The sequence below is a fragment of the Neolamprologus brichardi genome, chromosome 14, assembly GCF_056152115.1.
Source record: "Neolamprologus brichardi isolate AB-2024 chromosome 14, ASM5615211v1, whole genome shotgun sequence".
Lineage (NCBI taxonomy): Eukaryota > Metazoa > Chordata > Actinopteri > Cichliformes > Cichlidae > Neolamprologus > Neolamprologus brichardi.
In genome coordinates, this window is record NC_142117.1 from 18,981,624 (window position 1) to 19,002,616 (window position 20,993).

Sequence of the window (20,993 nt, forward strand, 5' to 3'; positions counted from 1 at the left end):
CACATAGCAGCTCCCATAATGAAACAGACTGTCGAAAAGCTAATCAGTGTTTTCTTTTTAAACCAACTTCCCAGAATGACTCCCTAATGCCTATGGTTCATTTTATTCCTTAACAGCTACAATAGTTTCTAAAGGAGCATATCTTTACCAAACAAGAGTTTTTGCATGTTTTCTTTAATGATTAATGTGTGGGTTCTAGATTGCCAAACCTTCTGTCTTGCACAGTCTGTTTACTCATGCTGGGTGTTTGACAGACACACAAACAGTAGCCACAGTGTAGTGGCTGCTTTTTGTGAGAAATTATATTCATTCTCAATTTTTTGACATTCAGTAACATAAAATCATCAGCCTGCTGGTATAATACGCTATATTCATAACACACATCATCTCATGTCATATTGCATAGTAAGATCGTTTTATAGTACTTCAGAGGGAAGGTAACAAAAAACACATGAAAGTCTGGTTGGACCAAAAAAAACATTGTTAGAAACTAGATTCTCTGATTCAGTCAAACCATAGTTGTCTTGTCTTGAGGAAATAAGAGATCATCCATCACCTGTCCAATACCATCTCAGTGGTGAAGCATGGTGGTGGCAAAATCCTGTTATGGTGTGCTTTTTAGCAGAAGGGCCAGTAAGTGGCTGTAGCTCAGGCGGCAGGTCATCTACTGATTGAAGGTTGGTCGTTCGATTCCTGGCTTCCCTAGTCTGCATGCCAAATATCCTTGGGTTAAAGGAAAGCTTAACGAGCTGTTAAGTACTACAGGGCACCCAGGAACATCGAAGGGAGCCGAAGGGTTACCTTCCAACAGTACAAAGACCCCAAGCCTGTGTCAGTCAGCGATATTTGTCATGCACCTTGGTTGTCGTATTAGTTGGCTGCCAGCAAATTGATAAATGTTTATTTTGGGTCTCACCAACTTCCCAACACCTGTTCTTATTTTACCCGTAATCACTTGAAGTCATGGGATATCATTCACTTTCTATAGTAACTGGTCGCCACGTCTCTGCAAAAATTATGTCATATGCTCATTTAAAAATTCTGCTTTGTTGATTTTCATTATAGCATTATAAATGTAGATTTGATCAGGGAAGCTGATAGAAAGCTCCAACATATTTTGAATACTTTCTGAATGGTCTGTACTTATTCTTTCTTTTTTTTTACTATTGACTAGGTGGTGAGCAAGAATTGTTGTACTTGCACTACGTGAAGCTAATGTCTATATTTGATACTGTATATGTATTTTTCCCTTTATGACTAGTTATATAAGGGGTTTAAATGTATCATAGAAATTATGCCAGACGATTTGTGATAACTGATCCAACTAAACAAAAATTCTGTGATACTTCTCAGATTGCTGAAATGCTCCCTTTACCTCTATAAGCAGGTCAGTGGCTGCAGGTTCATTTGTGGTACACTGCTCCAGGAATTCTAGTGTCTGTATCACTGAACTGGAAAAAATACAAATAAAATTTGGTAATTAAATAGCCATCTTTGCTCATTCTAAGAGAGATATGAGGCGCTTAAGCCTTGTGTCGATCAAGCACTTCTTTTTTTAGCTAGCAGCGGCACTTAGCAGATGCTTGGGGAAAGTGCTAGTCATGGTTTCGACTGTTGCTATGAGACGATATGAGACAACTCAAAGCTCAAAGCTCTTTGGGTATTTTGTTTTTACTTGAATCACACTGGCACATTGAGTAAAAATATGCTCAGCTCTTAGCACTTGCAAACAAGGAGACAAATTGGCCAGTGAAGAATGTTACAGTGGACCAAGTGATGCAGGAAATTACTGCTCAAAGTCGCTGCAGGTTTCAAACATCTGAGACTACATCTTCAAAAACACTATTAAACAATTCTCATACATGTTTTAATTCACTAGGTTAGATAAGTCATACTAACATCTCTTCTCCACATCTATTTCATGCAGCAGCACATAGAGTTAATAGAGCTGTAGCCAACATATACAGAAATAACAGAGCAGGTGTTGTTTGTGTTGACTGTATGTGTAAGAAGTGGACCGTGGCTAATGAGGGGAGATACACTAGAATGCATCTGTCCAAAATGAATGCTTTCAATCATTTAAAAAAAGTGACATAAGTGCTGGCATCCTTTAGGAATTAAACACTTTGTAGAATAATTTTTCTCTGCTTTTGTTCTGCCAAATTATGCACTGTCAGGATCTCCAGACTTTCCATGTAAAATTGACTTGTAATAACTTCCATGACAAACACAAAGCCAGCTCATTTTAGCTCACATTAACCACACTATAGGTATTCTGTACCTATTGTAACATGCTACTACTAATTAATGCACTATGACCCAAATCTCTTTTTATATAACAGACCTGTGATTATCTTCTTGAATAATGTTAATGGAGTCTAAAAGCTACTGACATCTTAAAGGTAATGTAGAAAGTGTAAATGAGGAGGGGAAAAAAACACTTTTTGTGTGTTAATTTTCTTCTCATTCATCCACCAGCAGCAGCTGTGTAATGGCTGTGCATAAGCAGACGTTTGAAGTTCAGCTTTATCCTAAAGGACATATGGACATTAAGAGCCGGGGATTAAACTAATCATTCATTCAGCAGACATCTGCTTTCCTGTTTTTCCTGCCACTGCCAACTTGTACTGTAAGATGAGGCAGATGAAATTAAGGTGACTACGTTTGTTTAGACTTGACTCGATTTGACTCGATTCAATTCAAACTGAAAGTTTTAAATGTAATTGAATTTACATGAATTCATCTAAAGGATAGAGTCACACTAACTGGAGGTGAGAGCTCGGCGGATGGAAAGAGATGAAGAAGAAGACAGAGATTAGCAGGAGAGCAAGATAGATGGGCTGAAGAAAGAATGAGGAATAGCGAGGGGGAGCACTGAGACAGCAGGAAAAATGGATGTTGGGGCGCCATTACCTCCCTTACATTACTGCTCTGTTTATCTTGTGAGCACACTCAATCACCGTGGACCTGTGCTCAGCTAGAAGGACACACAAACACATAAACAGTGGCATCCGGACATATTTGTATTACTATTTCAAACAAGCCATTAAGTAACATTCCTCCATTTGTTGTAGTTATATTGATAGGAGAAGATAGCTGTGCAGCACACACACATATGCAATTTTTGGGTGACTGTGCATTTGGATGATGTCGATAGTCCACAATTCAATTCTCGTGCTCATTTCTAATCATTTCTACTCTTAAATGTTATCATCAGAAAGGAAGAGACGAGGTCACAGATAAACATGAAATAGAAACACAGACACATTTTGCAATCTTTTATTTTTTAACAGAAAAATCAAGCAACAGTAGTTGAACTTAGAGAGATGGTTATCACTGACAGCTATTCAAACAGTTGCATTGTCTGGCTCATTATGCATCAGTCAGTAGTCAGAGCTTTGCTGATGGCCCTGCGAGAAAAAAAGACCTGAGATAAAATCAGCTGCTTTGTGTCCTCTCACAATTTTACAGTCAATATCGGAAATCAGACCGGCAGCCTTTTCTTGTTATGTGTTATTCAGCTATTTCTGTGACATGCTGTGTGTCAAACAGAGTAACACAGAGCAACTTTTGGAACGTTAATAAGACTCAGAATTGTCATTGGACACTAACTCAGATCCTCTGAAAGGACAGCATCAGCCATTTCAGCAAGTCGCACAAAAAATATTCAAATGACAAAGCAGCTAGTTTGAGCTGTAGGAATCACAATGTGTGTTCCTTGGGAGCTCAGAATGTGATCAGGTGATATTATTATAGAGGTCGAAAGACCACAGGGAGAAGTTCGAATAGATGGTCAGCTTAACAAAGTGGGGTCTTTTTACACAGGAGATTGCATATTGGCAGTTGAAATGGGTTCCTTTCAACCATGGCAACGAAGTTATTATGACCATGACAACAGAGGTCCTGTAACCCTGAGAAAGTAGCAGTTTGACCCATAACAAAACTCCTTATTCTCATCCAAACTGTGATCGTTTTCCAAAGCCGCAGGCAAATGGAAGGTTTTACATATCAGAACATGATAAAAAAAAATATCACCTTCATACAGTTTTAAAGTTTCTTACACACAACACCTCCTGATAAGTAAAATCATAGACTTTAAAGAGGGTGTGCTTTCATCTTACTATGACTATACCTAAACCTATCCAAACCACAACCACAGTTTTGAGTTTTGTCACATTAACTTTTTCTTTCATCACTGATGATGAAGACTAAGGATACTATTTGACAATAGTAATTAGCTACTGCAGTAGTGGTAACTAGTCACCATGATGCACTTGTGCACATATGACCTAGTTAGCGCTCCGTGTGATTGCTACTTATCATGTTTTTGCAGGCGCTCCTAAGAAGCAATCACACAGAGCGTAGAGCAGAAGGAGCATCCACTTCAAAAACACCTAAAGTTGTCCAGCAAAACGGCTTTACGCACCTTGGGCTGTTGAATCAGAGTGTGAAATTAACAAGCGGAGAATATTAAATTGGCTTTTGGATGGTTGCAAAACTGCAAGGATAACACAAGGCACATCACAAGAGAAAAATACACATCAAGTGTGCTATACCATTCTTTTTTTTTTGCAGATTTTTCTGTGTGATCACTCCTCGGGGGAGATAAAAGCACAGTACTTACACAATATGAGGCATGGCATAGACTTTCTTTCTCTCCTCCTTACTTTCTTCTTCTGCCTTCCCTCCTACCTTGTCTACTGTGATGAATGGTTTTGATATTGGCTGTGTGTGTGTGTGTGTGTGTGTGTTGGGGGTCTTTGATATTGGCTGTGTGTGTGTGTGTGTGTGTGTGTGTGTGTGTGTGTGTGTGTGTGTGTGTGTGTGTGTGTGTGTGTGTGTGTGTGTTGGGGGTTGGGGGGATGAGGTGCCTGTGTTCATACTGGACAGCCCCAGAGGGTTTTAGCTATCGTTAGTAGTCCTTAAAGATGACTGAAAAAAAAAACACTGTCACCTTCCTCTCTCTTACTCACACACACACACACACACACACACACACACACACACACACATGCATGCACACACTATAGATTTTCCCTATTTAAAAAACTGCATCCCATATGGTAGCAAAGCCCTGTGACAGGTGATGTGTAGTCTCCGTCGTTCTTTCCCTCTTATCATTTCCCTCCCCCTTCCTTACTCTCTCCATCTTTTATCTCAGCAGTTGCAGACCTAACTGTTGAGACAAAGTTTTTTGTAGCGCATTGTATATGCTGCTCCAACTGCGCGTGCAGATGTGGGAGTCTGTGTGTGCATGCATGTTTTACTGGTGTATCAAGCTGTGAGCAGATCTGCTTTGGGCTGGAGCTTTGCTTTGAGACTTTTTGTCAGGTTCTCCATTACAAGATTGATAACACGCCTCGGTAAAGACAATCCTGGGGACATTCAAGCGTTTTTTTGTTTCATAAATGGTAAGATATTTAGGAAGGTGGACTATTTATTGCAATTGCTACTTAAATGGTAAATGGCCTGTATTTGTATAGCGCTTTTCTAGTCCCTATGGACCCCAAAGCGCTTTACACAACCTGTCATCCACCCATTCACACACAGGTGATGGCAAGCTACATTGTAGTCACAGCCACCCTGGGGCGCACTGACAGAGGCGAGGCTGCCGGACACTGGCACCACTGGGCCCTCTGACCACCATCAGTAGGCAACGGGTGAAGAGTCTTGCCTAAGGACACAACGACCGAGACTGTCCAAGCCAGGGCTCGAACCGGCAACCTTCCGATTACAAGGCAAACTCCCAACTCTTGAGCCACGATCGCCCCACAACTTACAAAAATGATCACTCTAAACATTGGCACATCAGTCTTATGGCTGTGTGTGTTGGTGTTTGAGGCTTGTAAGTGCAGCATCATTCTTAACCTGGTTATGTTAGTTTTCAATTGCAGTAAATCTCTTTGACGTGAGGGCAGCAGAATCTTTTCTAGAAGAGCCTCATGTTCCAAAGTAATGTGCTGAGCTAAGAGATATGAACTTGAGACACTAATGAGATGTTACCAAAATGCGATCGCTTCCTCACGACTACACAGAAAACAGAACTGCTGATTGGTCGTGTCCATGGCTCATTGGACTGAGACAATACCAGTTACAACTCACATCGGTGTTCAATCACTTGTGCATGTAATTCCCTTGCTCCCCATTTTATTAGAACCCTCCATTTTCAGAGTTGACTAATGCAGGAAAATGCCACAAACTTAATATTTAGAAGCAATTTTTGAAGCCCATTATAGCCCTGATGTGCAGGCTTCACACCACATTAAGACAGGTTATTAAAAATGTTCAAAACCAGAAGTGACTCTTTATGAAATGTCAATTTCATGTTTGTGCAGTTCAAAAAATGAGGAAGAAGTCTATTTTTTTAATATGCTTTCCACTCCATTTTTGTACGGTGGATGATGTTAAAGAGCTCATTTAACTTAAAACATCATCTGTTTCCACATCTGACAAACTAGCTTTGGTACCGCATTCCAGCAAAGCAGTGAGTGAAAACAGCTTGGAGCAGTGTGACAAACTTGGAGAATACTGATGCCAAAAGACTCCTTAGGGGTATTTGACACCCTGGCATGAGAACTAGAGGTGGGTTTTGATTATCGATTTATGGATTAAAATCGATTCTGGGTTGGACAACGTGATATCAATTCATTAAAATCCTGAATCGATTTTTAAATATAAATTTATTTTGCCCGAAACGCCAGAATCTCAGGTTAAACCTCACAAAATTTCTACAACCACCAAACAGCTAAAACAGTAAATGGGAGCAGGTACACGAATTCTGCACAAAGACGTGAACACAAAACACGACCCACGCATCCGAATCAGTGAGATGTCGCCTTTCTCACCCGACGGCACGTACATGGACACAGACACGCTGTCGGGGCTGAAAGCCGACAGCTCACTGATTTTGAAGCGTCAGTGGGCGCTTTGTGTTTACGTCTTTTTTGCGCTAGATTCTGAAGCTGCAGGTTTTATATCTCTCCAAACAATACTGACTGAACCAGCAGCCAAAGACGATCCAAACTTCACATTTCGCTTCGCATAAACATCGTCACGAATTTCCTCTTACTTTTGCTGTTTTGCTTCCACCACGATAAAATCACACTTCATGTAGAGCTGCTCTCTCTCTAAACCCACCCCTACTTATTACCCACCAGACTCTATAAAAATATAGATATGTATTGATAAGTGATCAGGATTATAATATTTCTGACTGTCTGAGGCAAAATTTCCCCAATTCAAATCGAATCGTGGATCGAATCGATTCTAGCAATCAGTGACGATACCCAGCCCTAAAGAGAACACATTTTGCAGACAAATTTGTGTTTCTAAATGTGTTCTGCAATTACATTTGGAGCTCTGGATACAATTTATTTCCTAAGTTAAGCATGTTGGTTGGTTAGTCTGCGTGATGGACCTATAAAGCACATGATAGTAAGACCAGAGATTAATGTTTACATACGTGCATTTCAGCTTTGCAGAAATTAAGGTGAATATCATAAACAGTGTTGGGCAAGTTACTTTGAAAAAGTAATTAATTATAGTTACTAGTTACTTCTTCAAAAAGTAACGGAGTTAGTAACTGAGTTACAAAATTCTAAAAGTAATTACTTAAATTACTTGAAAAGTGACTATTGCTTTACTTTAAAAAGAAAAAATGTTTAACCCTCTGGGGTCCAGGGTATAATTGGCCATTTTTGACTACTTTTAATTTTCCCTCCACATTTCAGCTTTAAAAACTATTTACTTTGCCTTGTTTGGTATCATCCTTTTCAGCACAACCTCACGTGTCTGAATTTATAGTTATGTTTTCATTTTGACATACTGTATTAACACAATTGATCTAAAATCAGACAAAAAACATAAAATCTGAGTAGAAAGTTATATTTTTTACTGTAACAACCACAAACATGTTTAATGAATCACATTTCATAACTTTAAATGCAAACATAAATTGACAATTTTAAAATCATATGCACAAGTTTTGCAAACAACAAAGTTATTTGCAGCCATTTACCTTTTACCCTTTTTTAAATAACCATTTCAAACTATTTACAGAGCAATCAGCTGTTCTGCATTCAATAAGATGGCATACAAATTATTTGTGCCACTCCAAAAAAATAATCTGTCCACTATAAAGGAGAACATCACAGCCTGATACCTGCAGGTCTGACAGCAGGTGTATCACTCCTGTTTTCTACCGGGAGACAGCAATCGCCTCATTGTTCTATCCACAAAACTATCCACAACACTACACAAGACAACACATTAACTACACACTCCAAACACGCTAAACGTCACAAATCTCTCACATCTCTCTCTCTCTCTCTCTCTCTCTCTCTCTCGTCCTAAAACAACCTCTCTTCCTTAACAACCAAATGTCATGTTGCCATATCATTTTTTGATTGGTTGACATGGTACATTTTTCCACCAACACCAAGGGGCTGTTTTGTTTTGTTTTTTTATGTTTTGGTCATAAGCAGAGAGTGCTTGCTAGCGCTGTCCTTAGACAGTAAACGTGACGAAACTATTGAGAAAAAAACGCTGCGTATATATTGTTTATCATGACTCTGATTTTACGTGGCCTATCAACACAATTTAAAAACTGGTTTAAATCACCTTGTTACTTTGTCAACGACTACTTTATTCTTCCTCAGTCAAACAGCAGCACTCATGCGATTGTTTTCCCCCCTTAGCTCCAGGTGTTGTGCTAAAAAGTGATCATCTGCCAGAAAGTGATTGCCATCCGCAGGAGCGCGCGCAGCTGCTTAAAGCTGTAGCGGCCAGATTACTTACAGCTACTTCCGTGCAACTGATATAAGGTGCGGTAAGCTGAAGACAGCTTCAACCGTCTGTTTGTTGAAAAATAGTAACGCGACCGCGCCGCATTTTCTTGCTAGTAACGGTAACGGCGTTGTAACGATAGGAATAGTACTGAAAAAAGTAACGCCGTTACTTGTAATGTCGTTATTCCCATCACTGATCATAACCTCTGCTTCAACAAACATTTATGGCAGGTTCTTGGGCACCGCACTGATTGTTTGTTGTTGCACTCCTTCTGTGACGTCACCACAGACTATTGCTGTTCACATTTGCTCTTATAGGCACACTGAGCTCACTGCAGTCTTTTCTGGAACAATAAGTGTCGCCAAACAGAAAAAACCTTTGTTGATGTAGGACAAGAAAAAGTCCAAAAAGTTAGCAAAACTATGGCAAATTTTTCTTTTGTTTAGTTTTCTCCAGAATGTCTTTTCAGGCTGTTGCAACATCTCCCACAGCATAATGTGAGAATCCTTGAGAAGCTCCTATACTGATATAAGTCTATATGATCCGTTTTTTACCAACAAGACTGTATACTCACGCAAGGACAGAAAACTTGAGAGCTGCTGAAGTAACACCAAAGCGTGACTTGCCTCAGAAGCTGTGTGTCATCACTTTCAACATCGCTTGCGAGGGCAACAACCGTGAGGATCAACCATCATTGACCATCATTGATGCTTTTCTTTCTGCAAGTGGAAATTTCACTGTAAAAGAAAAACCTGTGGGTTTGCAAATGAAATGCACTGTAAGATTTGCTAATATATTTACTGCATATGAACATATTCTCTAGGTGACTGAGATAGACAGCCAATAACCTCAACTCATTGTGAACTACAGAAAATTAGTAACATTTAACTCACCTCAGTCACAGGATAAATGATCCGAAAGAACTAAAGTGTCCAAGTATTTATTTTTACATATATTTGATAGCAGGGAGTGAGCCATAGTGTCACCAACTATTAGTATTCCCTAAATGTGATAACACTAAAGGCCACACAAGTACTGTAGTTGCCTCTCTCTTGGGTACCTGTCCTCATTTTCCCCAGTCATTACTCTTATTCTTAGAAGCTTTATTCATGAAGCCTCAGGGACATGCCCTGGGGGAGGAGCTGGGGAGGAGTGAGGAGGATGAACAGGTGCAGAGAAGCAGAAAGATGCAATCAAAGAGAATAAAGAAGTAAGTGTGGTAGTTCTACCCAGGAGCATTTTCTCCTGATGTCCCTCACCCCTGACCCGACATTCAACCCTGTATTCAGACACTGGTCCTAAAAAAAGACATATTATGAATGCTCTTTGAAGCAGCTGTGCATGTGTGTGTGTCGGCGTGTGTGTGTCGGTGTGTTAGTGTAAACGTCAGTGTGTGCTTGTGTTTATTAATGTGAAGACCTGACTCCCAACACATTCAAATGGCTATGAGTGCATTTAAGGACTAATTTCCAAGCCTTTTCTATTCCTTCACTGCCCTCCAGAGCAGTATTTCCTCCCTTTCTCTTTCTGCCTGTTTGTAAATATCTTTCTCTACCTCTTCTTTTCCTCTGCACTGTCTGCTTGGCAGACTTTACACTCTCTTGTTGCTGTCAGAGCCCCTCGTGGGTTTTGGAACTACTCTCTTCCTCTCTTGCTTTTCTTTCTCTCTCCATTTCTTCTTTCCTTCCCTCACTGAGAACAACCGAAGCCTCCGTTTTCTCTCTGCTTGAGGCAGTTTTGTGAAAGAGGGAAGAAAAAAGGGAAGACAGAGCGAGATAGACGGGAGAAGCAGGCAGACAGAGAAATGAATGGCCTTATTCACAAGCACAGCAAAACCAGACACACACACAGTCGGGTACATAGCAATCTATCATTCTCAATAATCACTGCCCCTGTTTATGAAGCTGTTGTGGCTCAGTTATCCTATTAGCTATGTTCTACTGGAGAGGATTCGATATGAAATCCATAAGGTGGCCGAATGTTCTTCCCAGACTATTGATTTTCAAGGTTTATCTTTTATCTTGTCTTTATAATGCTACTAATTAGCCCACTTGAGGCATGGTGTCCCTGAAAATGTCTGATTAATTGTTCTCTGCATGTTTGCAGATTTTTGCATTATAAATATGTTTTATTAAACTGGATCCCCTGAGATTCAAAAAACTCTTTAGGGTGCTCTTCTAGGGAGAAGAATGCGTTATAATAATGTCTCCGGGAAGGAAACCACAAAAATATTTAATTCTTCATAACTCGTTTATGCCTCTTGCTTATATTGCTTATACTGCTGTGCATACCTCTTTATTTTGGTGCTGAACAATTGGCCATTGCTTAAAAAGCTCTCGGATGCCTCCTAATTTTGATCTATTTTATAAAGTAGTGAGCATTTTCTCTCAAAGAATATTAATCTTTAGGCTTTTAGCCTGACTTCATATACCTTTTTTCTTTTCTTTTCTTTTTTGCTCATGAATAGAGTGGATAAAAAGCTGCTTTCTTGATTTAAAAATAAATGTGTGTAAAAAGTGTGCATGATTGGACACTGAGCGGTGGGAAAAGGTGATATATGTGTTTTACTGTTGCATGATTTTATTGAAAACAGTAAAACAATTTTACAGGCATATTATGAAATTTCTTTTCTAACCTTTGTGGTGCCGGCAGCTTTTTGCAAGAAGTTGCTCCATTGTGTCATAATGTCCAGTATGGTGTATAATATGGGAACTAATCTGAAATCCATACAGTGACTTTGCTCTCTGCCAGATTTTATTGATCTCCAAACTTTGTCTTCTATCTTGTCTTTATAATGGTCCTCTTTAACAGAGCTTTTGATGCCCATACAAATGTAGTGCTTCACTGTGTAATAAATGAAACTTCTAGAATGGTGCAGTGGTTAGCACTGTCACCCCACAACAACAAGCCTCTGGGTTTGAACCCACCGGTGGCTGGGTCCCTTCTGTGGGAGTTCTCCACATGTCTGTGTGGGTTCTTTTTAGGTTTTTCACAAAGTGCATGGGTTAGGTTAATTGGTGATTTAAAACTGGCCATAGGTGCAAATGTAAACAGGAATCGTTTTATGTCACATGGCAAGCACTGAGAATGATGTTAAAGGGGCCACCACCAACACCACCCTGACTTGGGTAACCAGAAGAAAAATGGATGGGTGAAAAAAGAATTCTCTGGAAAAACCTTTTGAACTTTGAAAACTTTTTTCTCATTTGTTAGCATATTATCCCCCAACTGTTTCTTTCTTTCTTTTTTGTCACAAGTGATTTTTATGGGTTTTTTTTTGTTTCTATATTAATGAAACTGAATTTAAGTTGGAGATGCACCAATTGCTTTCTTGTCCAATTGCGATTCCAAGTGTGACCAGCCAACACTGATTTTCACCAAAAGCTGTAGCTAAAACCATATGCAAACAAAAATTCGCTTTTCTTCAATACACGTATTTTTCACAATGAAAGAAATCATCAAACCTAACAATTCCCCCCAAACTGCAGTAAGTTAGAGGAGTAAGTTCTGCAGTAAGCTCTCTCACTGAAACAACTAAAAATAAGGTGCTCTGCTGTTGGAAAGAAGTGCAAAGAGTTAACTGAAAATATTCTGCTAAACACCCACCTTTACCTAGCATATTTTACCTTACCTTATCCTAATCTGACATACCTTGGTTGACTAGCCGGTGACCAATCAGGGTCAAGCAAATCTGGCTGGCCAGTCGGTGCATCTCTAATTAATTTAGTTGTTTTTCTATTTCATACCTCACCGGTCAGATATGTTTAATGAATGTGACTAGTCTCAAAAATATAACAAAGTGCAATCAAAGAATAAAGGTAATCCAACAGTTCACAACAGAGACCACAATAAACCAGGAGTTCCACAAACAGACAAAGCTGGATCAGATAACTAGAGAAAGACTCTGTGGCTACAAACACACAAACACATACACACACAGAGGTATAATCAGCAGGAATGGATACAGCTGGGTAACAAGAGATAGGTGATGACAATCAGGAACATGAGCCGGGGAGGAAGTACAGGTCAGAGCAAGACATTAGAAATTACCAGAGCAAAAAATGAACACTAACCCTAACTGGCACAATATGTTTTTTGAATAGAATAACTAATTTCAAATACAGTAGGAGTCTCAGTCACTGTGGACATTTTACTGTTCAAAGGATCATCCTCGAGCACTAAAATATTTTTTCTTTGAAAATCTGGACACTTTTTCTGCGCTGGAACAAAAAAGCACAGGAGCTTGCTTCTCCAGAGCTTACCCCTGGGTAAATGAGTTAAACGTGAACTTTCAGTGTAAGCCATTGTGCAGTTCATTTGTCTATAATTATATTGCACATAAAGTTGATTATTGGTATTCACCACGTTCCCCCCCCCCCCCCCTCCCTCCCCCCATTCTCGGGTACTACTGCTCTACCCTGTAGGCAGCCCCAGGCAATGTCTGGGAAAAGGCACCTTATGGCTTTTAAACAAGCTTGTACTCCTCATTTGCTCATGTGTGTGCTTTATTTTGGCCTTTGCCTCAAGATAATGGGAGATCACAGACTGAGAATTGCATGTGTGCTTTGGAGGATGGAGGGATGCTTTTGTGTCAAGGTAACTACAGCATCTACAGTATGGGTCTGTATATGCGTACACTCAAAAAAAATAATTCATTGGATGAACATAATTTTATCTTGCCACTTATATTCCATCTAAACAAATCATGTTATATTAATCCATCTTGATTGTGTTGTTTCAACACGATATATGTTTGTTGTTGCTTGTACCAAGTTAGTCTACTTAAATTTATTTAAAGTCATGTTATATTGTTTAAACACTTTGGCACATGAAAAGTCAGTCTTGTTAGATGAACTAGTAAAATATTTGTTTGTTACACCAGTGATTGTTGAATGAACAAATGTAACTTTTGTCTGTAGTGCATGTTGTGTTCATATCACATAATGTTCAACAAAAAAATTCAACGGATTTACAGCGACTTCCAATCCACCCATCCTCTTATCTTTATCTGGGCTGCGGAAGTGATAGGGTAAGAGGGGCAGGGTACATCCGGGACAGGTCACCAGACTATCACATAGAGCTAAACAACCATTTGCACTTTAACACCTTTGGGTAATTTAGAATCACCAATTACCCTTACCCTAATAACTGCATGACTTTTAACTGTGGAGAAAACCAGAGTACGCAGAGAGAATCCATTGCAAACTTGGCCAAATTGTGGATTTGAACCCAGGACCTTCTTACTCTGAGGCAACAGCACGTAAAACCATGGCATTGAGCCATGGTGGTACTCAACAAAAGTAGGAAAGCTATGCTTGATGCAGAATTTTCTTTATGTTTTTGTCCTCGACAAGTTAAACCATAATAAATAGTAATACATACAGTACACGTGGTGTGTGTATGGTTGTCTGCCTCTTATAACCCCAGTGATTTTCCTGTGGTTTGACATCTCGTGTGATCTTGTGAATTTCGTGAGTCCAGGCAACTAACCACTCTTCCTAGATTGTATCATGTCATCTGAACAAGAACAAATTAAGTTTTGGAATTTCATGCACATCCAGCGTGATTTAATTGCGCTCACCATAGACACATGAAATTATTTTGTTCAAATGACTAGTTAGACTTTTGTAAATGCAACAACCACCCAATTTACTTTTTTTGAGTGTATAAGTTTTGATGCTGTGCTGTTACAGAAGGTATCTATTCTCTCTGCTATGTTAACAAAAGAAAAGCAAGAAGCTGTCGTAAAGACATCAGCATCATGGTGAGGAATTTGAGAGGGACAATGGTTAAAGAGCGAACAACACCAGAGAAGCAAAGGGAGCGACTGTGAATGTTAGACTGTGAATTATTGTACTGTTTCAGCAACATTCTTTCTTCCCTGTTATGCAAACTGGACAAATTTGAATGTGAAAACAAGAAATAAAGTGATTTTGCAGAGTATGCAGATGTTTGAGAGGGCTTTCTATATAAGCACAGAGATACAAATCAGAGAATAACATGGACGGCCGCGGATGTAGAGGCTTGAGTAATGCAGACAAAGGAAGGACATCAGATTTATGGAGGGGTATGCACAGAGAAACAGAGATGTTTGACAGACAGAGCGAGTAATTAAGAATCGAAAAACAGACTGTACATTAACAAAAAAGGAGATGCTCGTGAACAAGTGAAGGGGGAGCAACTAGATGTAAATGTAGGAGATGTCCCTGGAGACCTATTGTGTCCAGTGCTTTAACTGTGGTGATGATGTACCATGCCGCTGGTCCCTTCCTCTCATTAAAGCTTTATGAAGCAAGCTTAGCACACATTTTATTACAATGACGCCACTGTCTGGCACATTCCAGCCTTGCAGCAGGGTGGTGTTGGTGGAGGGGGTTTTAGAAAAAAAAATAAGCCAATAGAGGCATAGATCAGAAAGGGAATCAAGAGAGAAAGGAAGACAGTGAGTGTAAGAAAGGCAAAACCAACATGAGGAAGCATGAATAGAAAAAAGAAGAAGCGATAGACGGAGAACAGAAGCTAAGAATGAAAGCTCAGATGAATGAAAAGTGGGATTTCAGTTATGTGCTCTGGGCCTGTGTGTATAGTTGCAGCTGTCTTGGTATTGTATAAAAATAGACTGGTTTGGGATTAAGGCTATCAATATTTCTTTAGGTTTTGATGGAGGCCCATGAGGTAGATGGAAAGTCAAATTTGAAGACAAGTGATGTCATAAGCTGCATCTAAGCCAGAAGTTTCAGTCAAATTTCAAAAGAAGTCATCAGCTGGCACAGGAGCTCTGCTCCAATCTGCTACCCAGGATGTCAGCTCACATGTTCAGTGCTTCAGTTCTATTATTTCTCATTCTGCTGGGTTTTTTCCTTAACTCAAAATAGTTGATCCTTTTACCACAAATTCATCCAAAATCAAGCCAGTTGTACTGAGGTTAATACATACAAATGGATTTTCTTTAGCATTTATAAAAGATGAAACTCCAAGTACTGCACTTTACTGGCACTTCACTAAAAAAGTGCAATCTTTTTTTTATTATCTTATAACACAACCTCATTTCAGGATGTTACACTCATGTGCACTGAAATATCAACTGAAATCTGGGAAAAAGTTATAAAACTCATTTGTGAAGACACTAAGAACATTGACTTTAAGAACACCATGACTCAGCTACTGCTGAATGACGCATGCTAAGTACGTCTAGTATGCTAGTTCTCTGAATGGAAGACATTTAGCTCCTGTCATAATCAGAGACTAAATCCCTGCCTTATCGCCTCCTGGGTGTAGGGGCCTCAGCTTTGTTTAATTGCCACAAACCCAAGCGTCAAAGCTGCATCTCCCTCAGTGTTTACCCCCACTGAGGCTTATAGCTGATAATGGAATTACTCTGAGTCCCAGGGGGAGGGAGAGCAGGAGGAACAGGAAGAGGAGGCAGCTATAGATGAAGGAAAGTGGATGATGGTGGAAGCTGAAAGAGAGAGGATGGATGGAGCATCACCTGGAAAACTAAAGAAAGGGGCAAAGGTATGAGGTGATGTGATGCGCAAGAAGATAGATAGAGGGAGAAAGACAGGAAAAAATTTAGAGTAATGCCTGACTGTTGCCAAAAGCAAACCCTGCAGTCTTCGTGCCTTACTGTTTACTCCAGTGTGACGTATGATGGGGCGGAGAGTGAATTATGATGCAGGGTAGAGCTGAAGTCCAAAAACATGGCTGTTTGAAAGAAAGGAAGAATGGGACTTAGGAAAGAAAGAGGAGGAGGGAATAAGAGGATAAAAGAGAAAGTGGGCAGCCGAAGTGAAACATTAAATCCTATAAAAAGAAATAAATGATGACACAGTTTTCTTAGACTTCACTCGCTTAATTTCTGTGTCCTCTTCTTTTTTTTCTTTTTTTTTGAGAATATGGAGGATTCCTCTGTTCACATACCAAGTGCTTTTTTCTTGGTTGAGCTACAAAGATGAATGACAAAACAAAGCGGAGGGTAGAATTTTGCAGAAGCGACATAGCGGAAGATGTCAGAGCTTTTTACTCTTCTCTCTGTCATGTTTGAAAGCTTCCGGATGTTTGGAGACTGAGCTGCAGTGCTGTAGCAGAAAATGACTATATTTGAAGTGAACTCGATGCTTGGTCTTGGATTTTTTATTTATTTTTTTGGCTCTGCATGTCTGTATGTGTGCAGAGATGGATCTTAAGGATCTAAAAGCTGTTTCATTTCATTTTAATTTTCTCAAAAAAGGCATAAGAAGCAACATGAATTTTGGCAACTGGGAACGATTTTGTGTGAGCATTTGAAAATGTCTTGTCAGGGAGCTTCGGTTGGCATCTGATTTTCCCATGCCCCTGCAAATGTTTGTGCTTGTAATTTATAACTGCATGTGCAAGTACATAAGAGCGGCAGAGAGGGCTATTGTGTTGGGCCCTGTTTTGGGTGAAATAAAAGTCATTTTGCAGAGGCAGTCTAATGTGAAAATGACTGATGTATTTTCAAGATCGGTTCTGTTTCATTAGGCATTTGCAAAATCAGTCACACACACAACTCAAAAATAAATTAAAGAAAAAATGCAGTTTGTGGGTCTAATTAGGAGTGTAAAGTTAGTGCATAGCTGACACAAGCTGAAGCCGTCTCTCATTAAAATTGGTTCACATGTGAAACCAGATTCCACAGTGTGAATTTAATTAAGGGCTTCTCCATCCTCCCTTCTTGCTGTTTTTGGACCGTTTCTCTAGCAGCTTTCAAAAACGGAGTCACTGAGTATTATATAGTGTCATATAGTATTTTTGTCGACTTACCCACTTTTTTTTCTTCTTCTACCTGGATCCCTTTTGTGTCTGACACCCTATTCCCCGACCCCTCCCCATCTTCCACCTCTTCTCTGTCCACAGTCTGTTCCCAGTATTCAAGGGGGGTCTTCGCTATCTTCGGCCTTTACGACAAGCGTTCAGTAAACACGCTGACATCGTTTTGTGGGGCCCTGCACATCAGCCTAGTGACACCCAGCTTCCCCACTGAAGGCGAGGGCCAGTTCACGCTGCAGCTTCGGCCGTCCATCAGAGGAGCTTTGCTGTCCCTGTTGGACCACTATGACTGGAGCCGATTTGTCTTCCTCTACGACACAGACAGAGGTAAATGCCCAGCAATGAATGCGCTAATGATGCATGTAAAAACAGCTCGGATATATAGTCGTCTTATGACCAAGACAAAATCTGACCACTTCTCATTTTCTTCTACTTAACTTTTGTTCCTTCAGAGTTTTAAAGAGCAAAGTCAGAGAAGATTTTGTGGAAGGTTTTAAAAGGGGCTGTAATGTAGTAAAATGGTCAATTTCAACTAGAAAAGCCTAAAAGATTGGAACATAACTGGGCACGCATTATGTACTTACAGAATTACATGGGTAGCCATGATGCACAGAAAAAAAAATCCAAGCGCTAATGGGCAGGTGTGTCATTGTTTTCATAGGACTCAATGCCATTCTGTTAATACTACATACACCACATGATTCAGTAGCTTCTGGATCCATCCTTAGTGTTAAAAATTTTTAAAAATTAAAGTAATACTTTTCTTTTTGATTCTTAGTATTTCACATTTAATTCAATTCAGCTCAGTTTTATTTTATAGCACAAAATCACAACAAGAGTTGCCTCACGGCACTTTATATTATAAAGGTAAACACCTCACAATTATACAAAGAAAACAGAAAAACCCCAACAATCATATGACCCACTATAAGCACACACTTTGGCAACAGTGGGGAGGAAAAACTCCCTTTTAACAAGAAGGAACCTCCAGTAGAACCATGCTCAGGGAGGGGCAGCCATCTGCCGTGACCAATTGGGGGGTGAGACAGGATAAAGACGTGCTGTGGTTAGCTCGCTCTGCTTTATAATGTTGTAATTTGAGGTTTGCGTGCCTTTGCTTAAGGCCCCACACACCGTCTCACAGCATTGAGGGCTAGACTTCGACTGGGTCATTGCAGCACCTTGGTTCTTTTCTTTTACAGCCTATCTGTTATAGATTTGCTGCTGAGCTTGGGATCATTGTCCTGTTGGATGACCCAAGTCCTGTGGCTTCAAAACAAGCCCCCAAATGATCAACCCTCCATGCTTGTGCTTAACAGTTGGCATGAGGTGTTTGTGCTGATATGTTGTGTTTGGTTTTCACCAATCTTGGCACTTTGCTGGGCGTCTCCACTTTGGTCATGTCTTTCCAATGCAAGCACTAAAGCCTTGACATCTTTTTTTTCAAAAGCATCTTTGCAAACCTAAGTCATACAGCCCTGTTTTGTTTTTGTTTTTGTTTTATAAGGGGAGGCTTTCTCCTGGCAGCCTTTCAAAAAAAAGTTGTACTTTTTTACCAGTCAATCTTGATCTAATTGTGCTGTCATGAACTTTAACATTTAACAGACTTACTGAGGCCTATAGACCCTGAGACATATTGCTTGGAGGTGTTTTGCATTTCTAAGGCCGAGCATTGCATTGCTTGACTATATGGTGGATTTCCTGGGACGTCAGCTCCTGGGAAGATTGCAGCATTGAGCTAAAACATTCCTGAATCCTCCAGAACATCAAACTGTCAAAACTTTTGCTTTCATAGAGATGCTCAGACTTGCAGATGATCACTTAATCAAGGACATTTGATTAGCAGCACCCAGCTGCTACTGACCCTCTTAATTCCTATAAAAGCAGTAAGGGCGTACCCCTCTTACCCTTAACCCTTTCCTTTCTTTTTTTCATTCTTTTTTCATAAAGTAACTCCCATATTTAGCTCTGTGTTCTCATGGAAACACAAAGGTTTTATTACTGGCAATGAGCAGACTTTATAAGGACAGCAGCTGAAACAGTGGTGATTTGGCACTTTTCAGCCAGAGACAAAGATTTGGCCTCAGCTCTCGCGGCGTTCACCTGCTTTTGATTCGACCATGCCATCATGCAGTGCACGCAAGTTAGTGGAGCAGGCACAGCTGATGCCCTCAGACCCTAACCACTGTCATGGGGATGCTTGGCACGTTATTTCTCTCACACACACCTACATGTGTGCACAAATAGACACACACATACACTCCCACACAGACTAATCCCCAGCCACAGGGAGTGAAACACAGGTCAAACATGACGTAAAGTCCCCAGACCGTACTATAGTGGGTGTGTGTGTGCATGTGTGTAGGTGCCTCAGCCAGCATCCTGTGGCCTTCATTGTTTTAAGTTATTACCCGGGGGAGCAAAAGGGAAAAAAAGAGGAAGGAAAAGGGGGAACAGGAAACACAGGTTAGGTCAGTCGTGCTGGTGGCGAAGTCAAAAAGACAAAAAATTAGCTGTGAGTCATGAGAGGAGGAGACAAACAAGGTGATGGGGGCAAGGGCTAGGAAGAGGAGAAAGTGGAGGTAGATGGGGGGCAGTGGAGGATGGCAGGGGGAGCATTACAGAAAGGAGGAATAAGTAGAGAGACAAAATCACAAGCCTCTGTGGATGTACAGTAGCATATAGCATATATATACAGGAAGGAGGGGGAATGTTTGAGAGAAAGGGGGATCAGAGGAAGAAATGGAGCGAAAGATGGATGTGTAAGAATTTGGGCTGTACTCACCCATGACTTGGCCAAGGCAGGGCCCTTCATTATAGGCTCCCATCAAGACCTGCTGCCTGTAATGTGCTGGAAAATGGGCAGTAACACTGTGATCTGTTTTATGCACCCTGCTCTGCTCCAGAGACAGCTGCTTAAACGCACTCACAGAGGCACGAACTCTGGACGTCCACAGAACTGCACATGTGCATGCAAAGGCAAATGCATTCACAGACAAATTCAAATAGATTATATTAGTGCGTGCCCATTTCTGAAAGCATTAGATAATATGCTTTTTCCTATGTACTGTGTAACAACAGTACATAGGAAGGCACACGTACTGCAAAACACCTGAGTAACTTACAATATAATCATTTTGTATTCTGCAATTAGTTTTAATTCTGATTTCATTTCGATTTTTTTTGTGTTCAATACAGTTTAGTTTCTGAAGCAGGTAAGCTCATTTGAGTTTAGTTTTTATCATTTTCTTCTGCCTCACCAGTTCAGGGTTGCAGGTGTGCTAAAGCCCATCCCAGCGGTCACAGGGCGAAAGGCAGGGTGCAGTGCAAAATGATGATTTTTAGTTTAGTTTTTATTAATTAGTCTTAAACTGGTTATTGCAGTAAAAACACAGCACTTTGTGAAGGCGGTTGAC

At 40.2% G+C, this 20,993-nt stretch overlaps 1 protein-coding gene across 3 annotated transcripts in view; it reads left to right on the forward strand.

The window, feature by feature from the left end:
* The window catches only part of gria4a (glutamate receptor, ionotropic, AMPA 4a), a 118,397-nt gene that overhangs the window by 39,262 nt on the left and 58,142 nt on the right, over positions 1–20,993 (forward strand). For all 3 annotated transcript variants that reach the window (XM_006802082.3, XM_006802083.3, XM_006802085.2), the window contains exon 3: positions 17,665–17,904. In XM_006802082.3, coding sequence (XP_006802145.1) covers positions 17,665–17,904 — 240 coding nt within the window. The remainder of the gene's footprint in view (positions 1–17,664; positions 17,905–20,993) is intronic.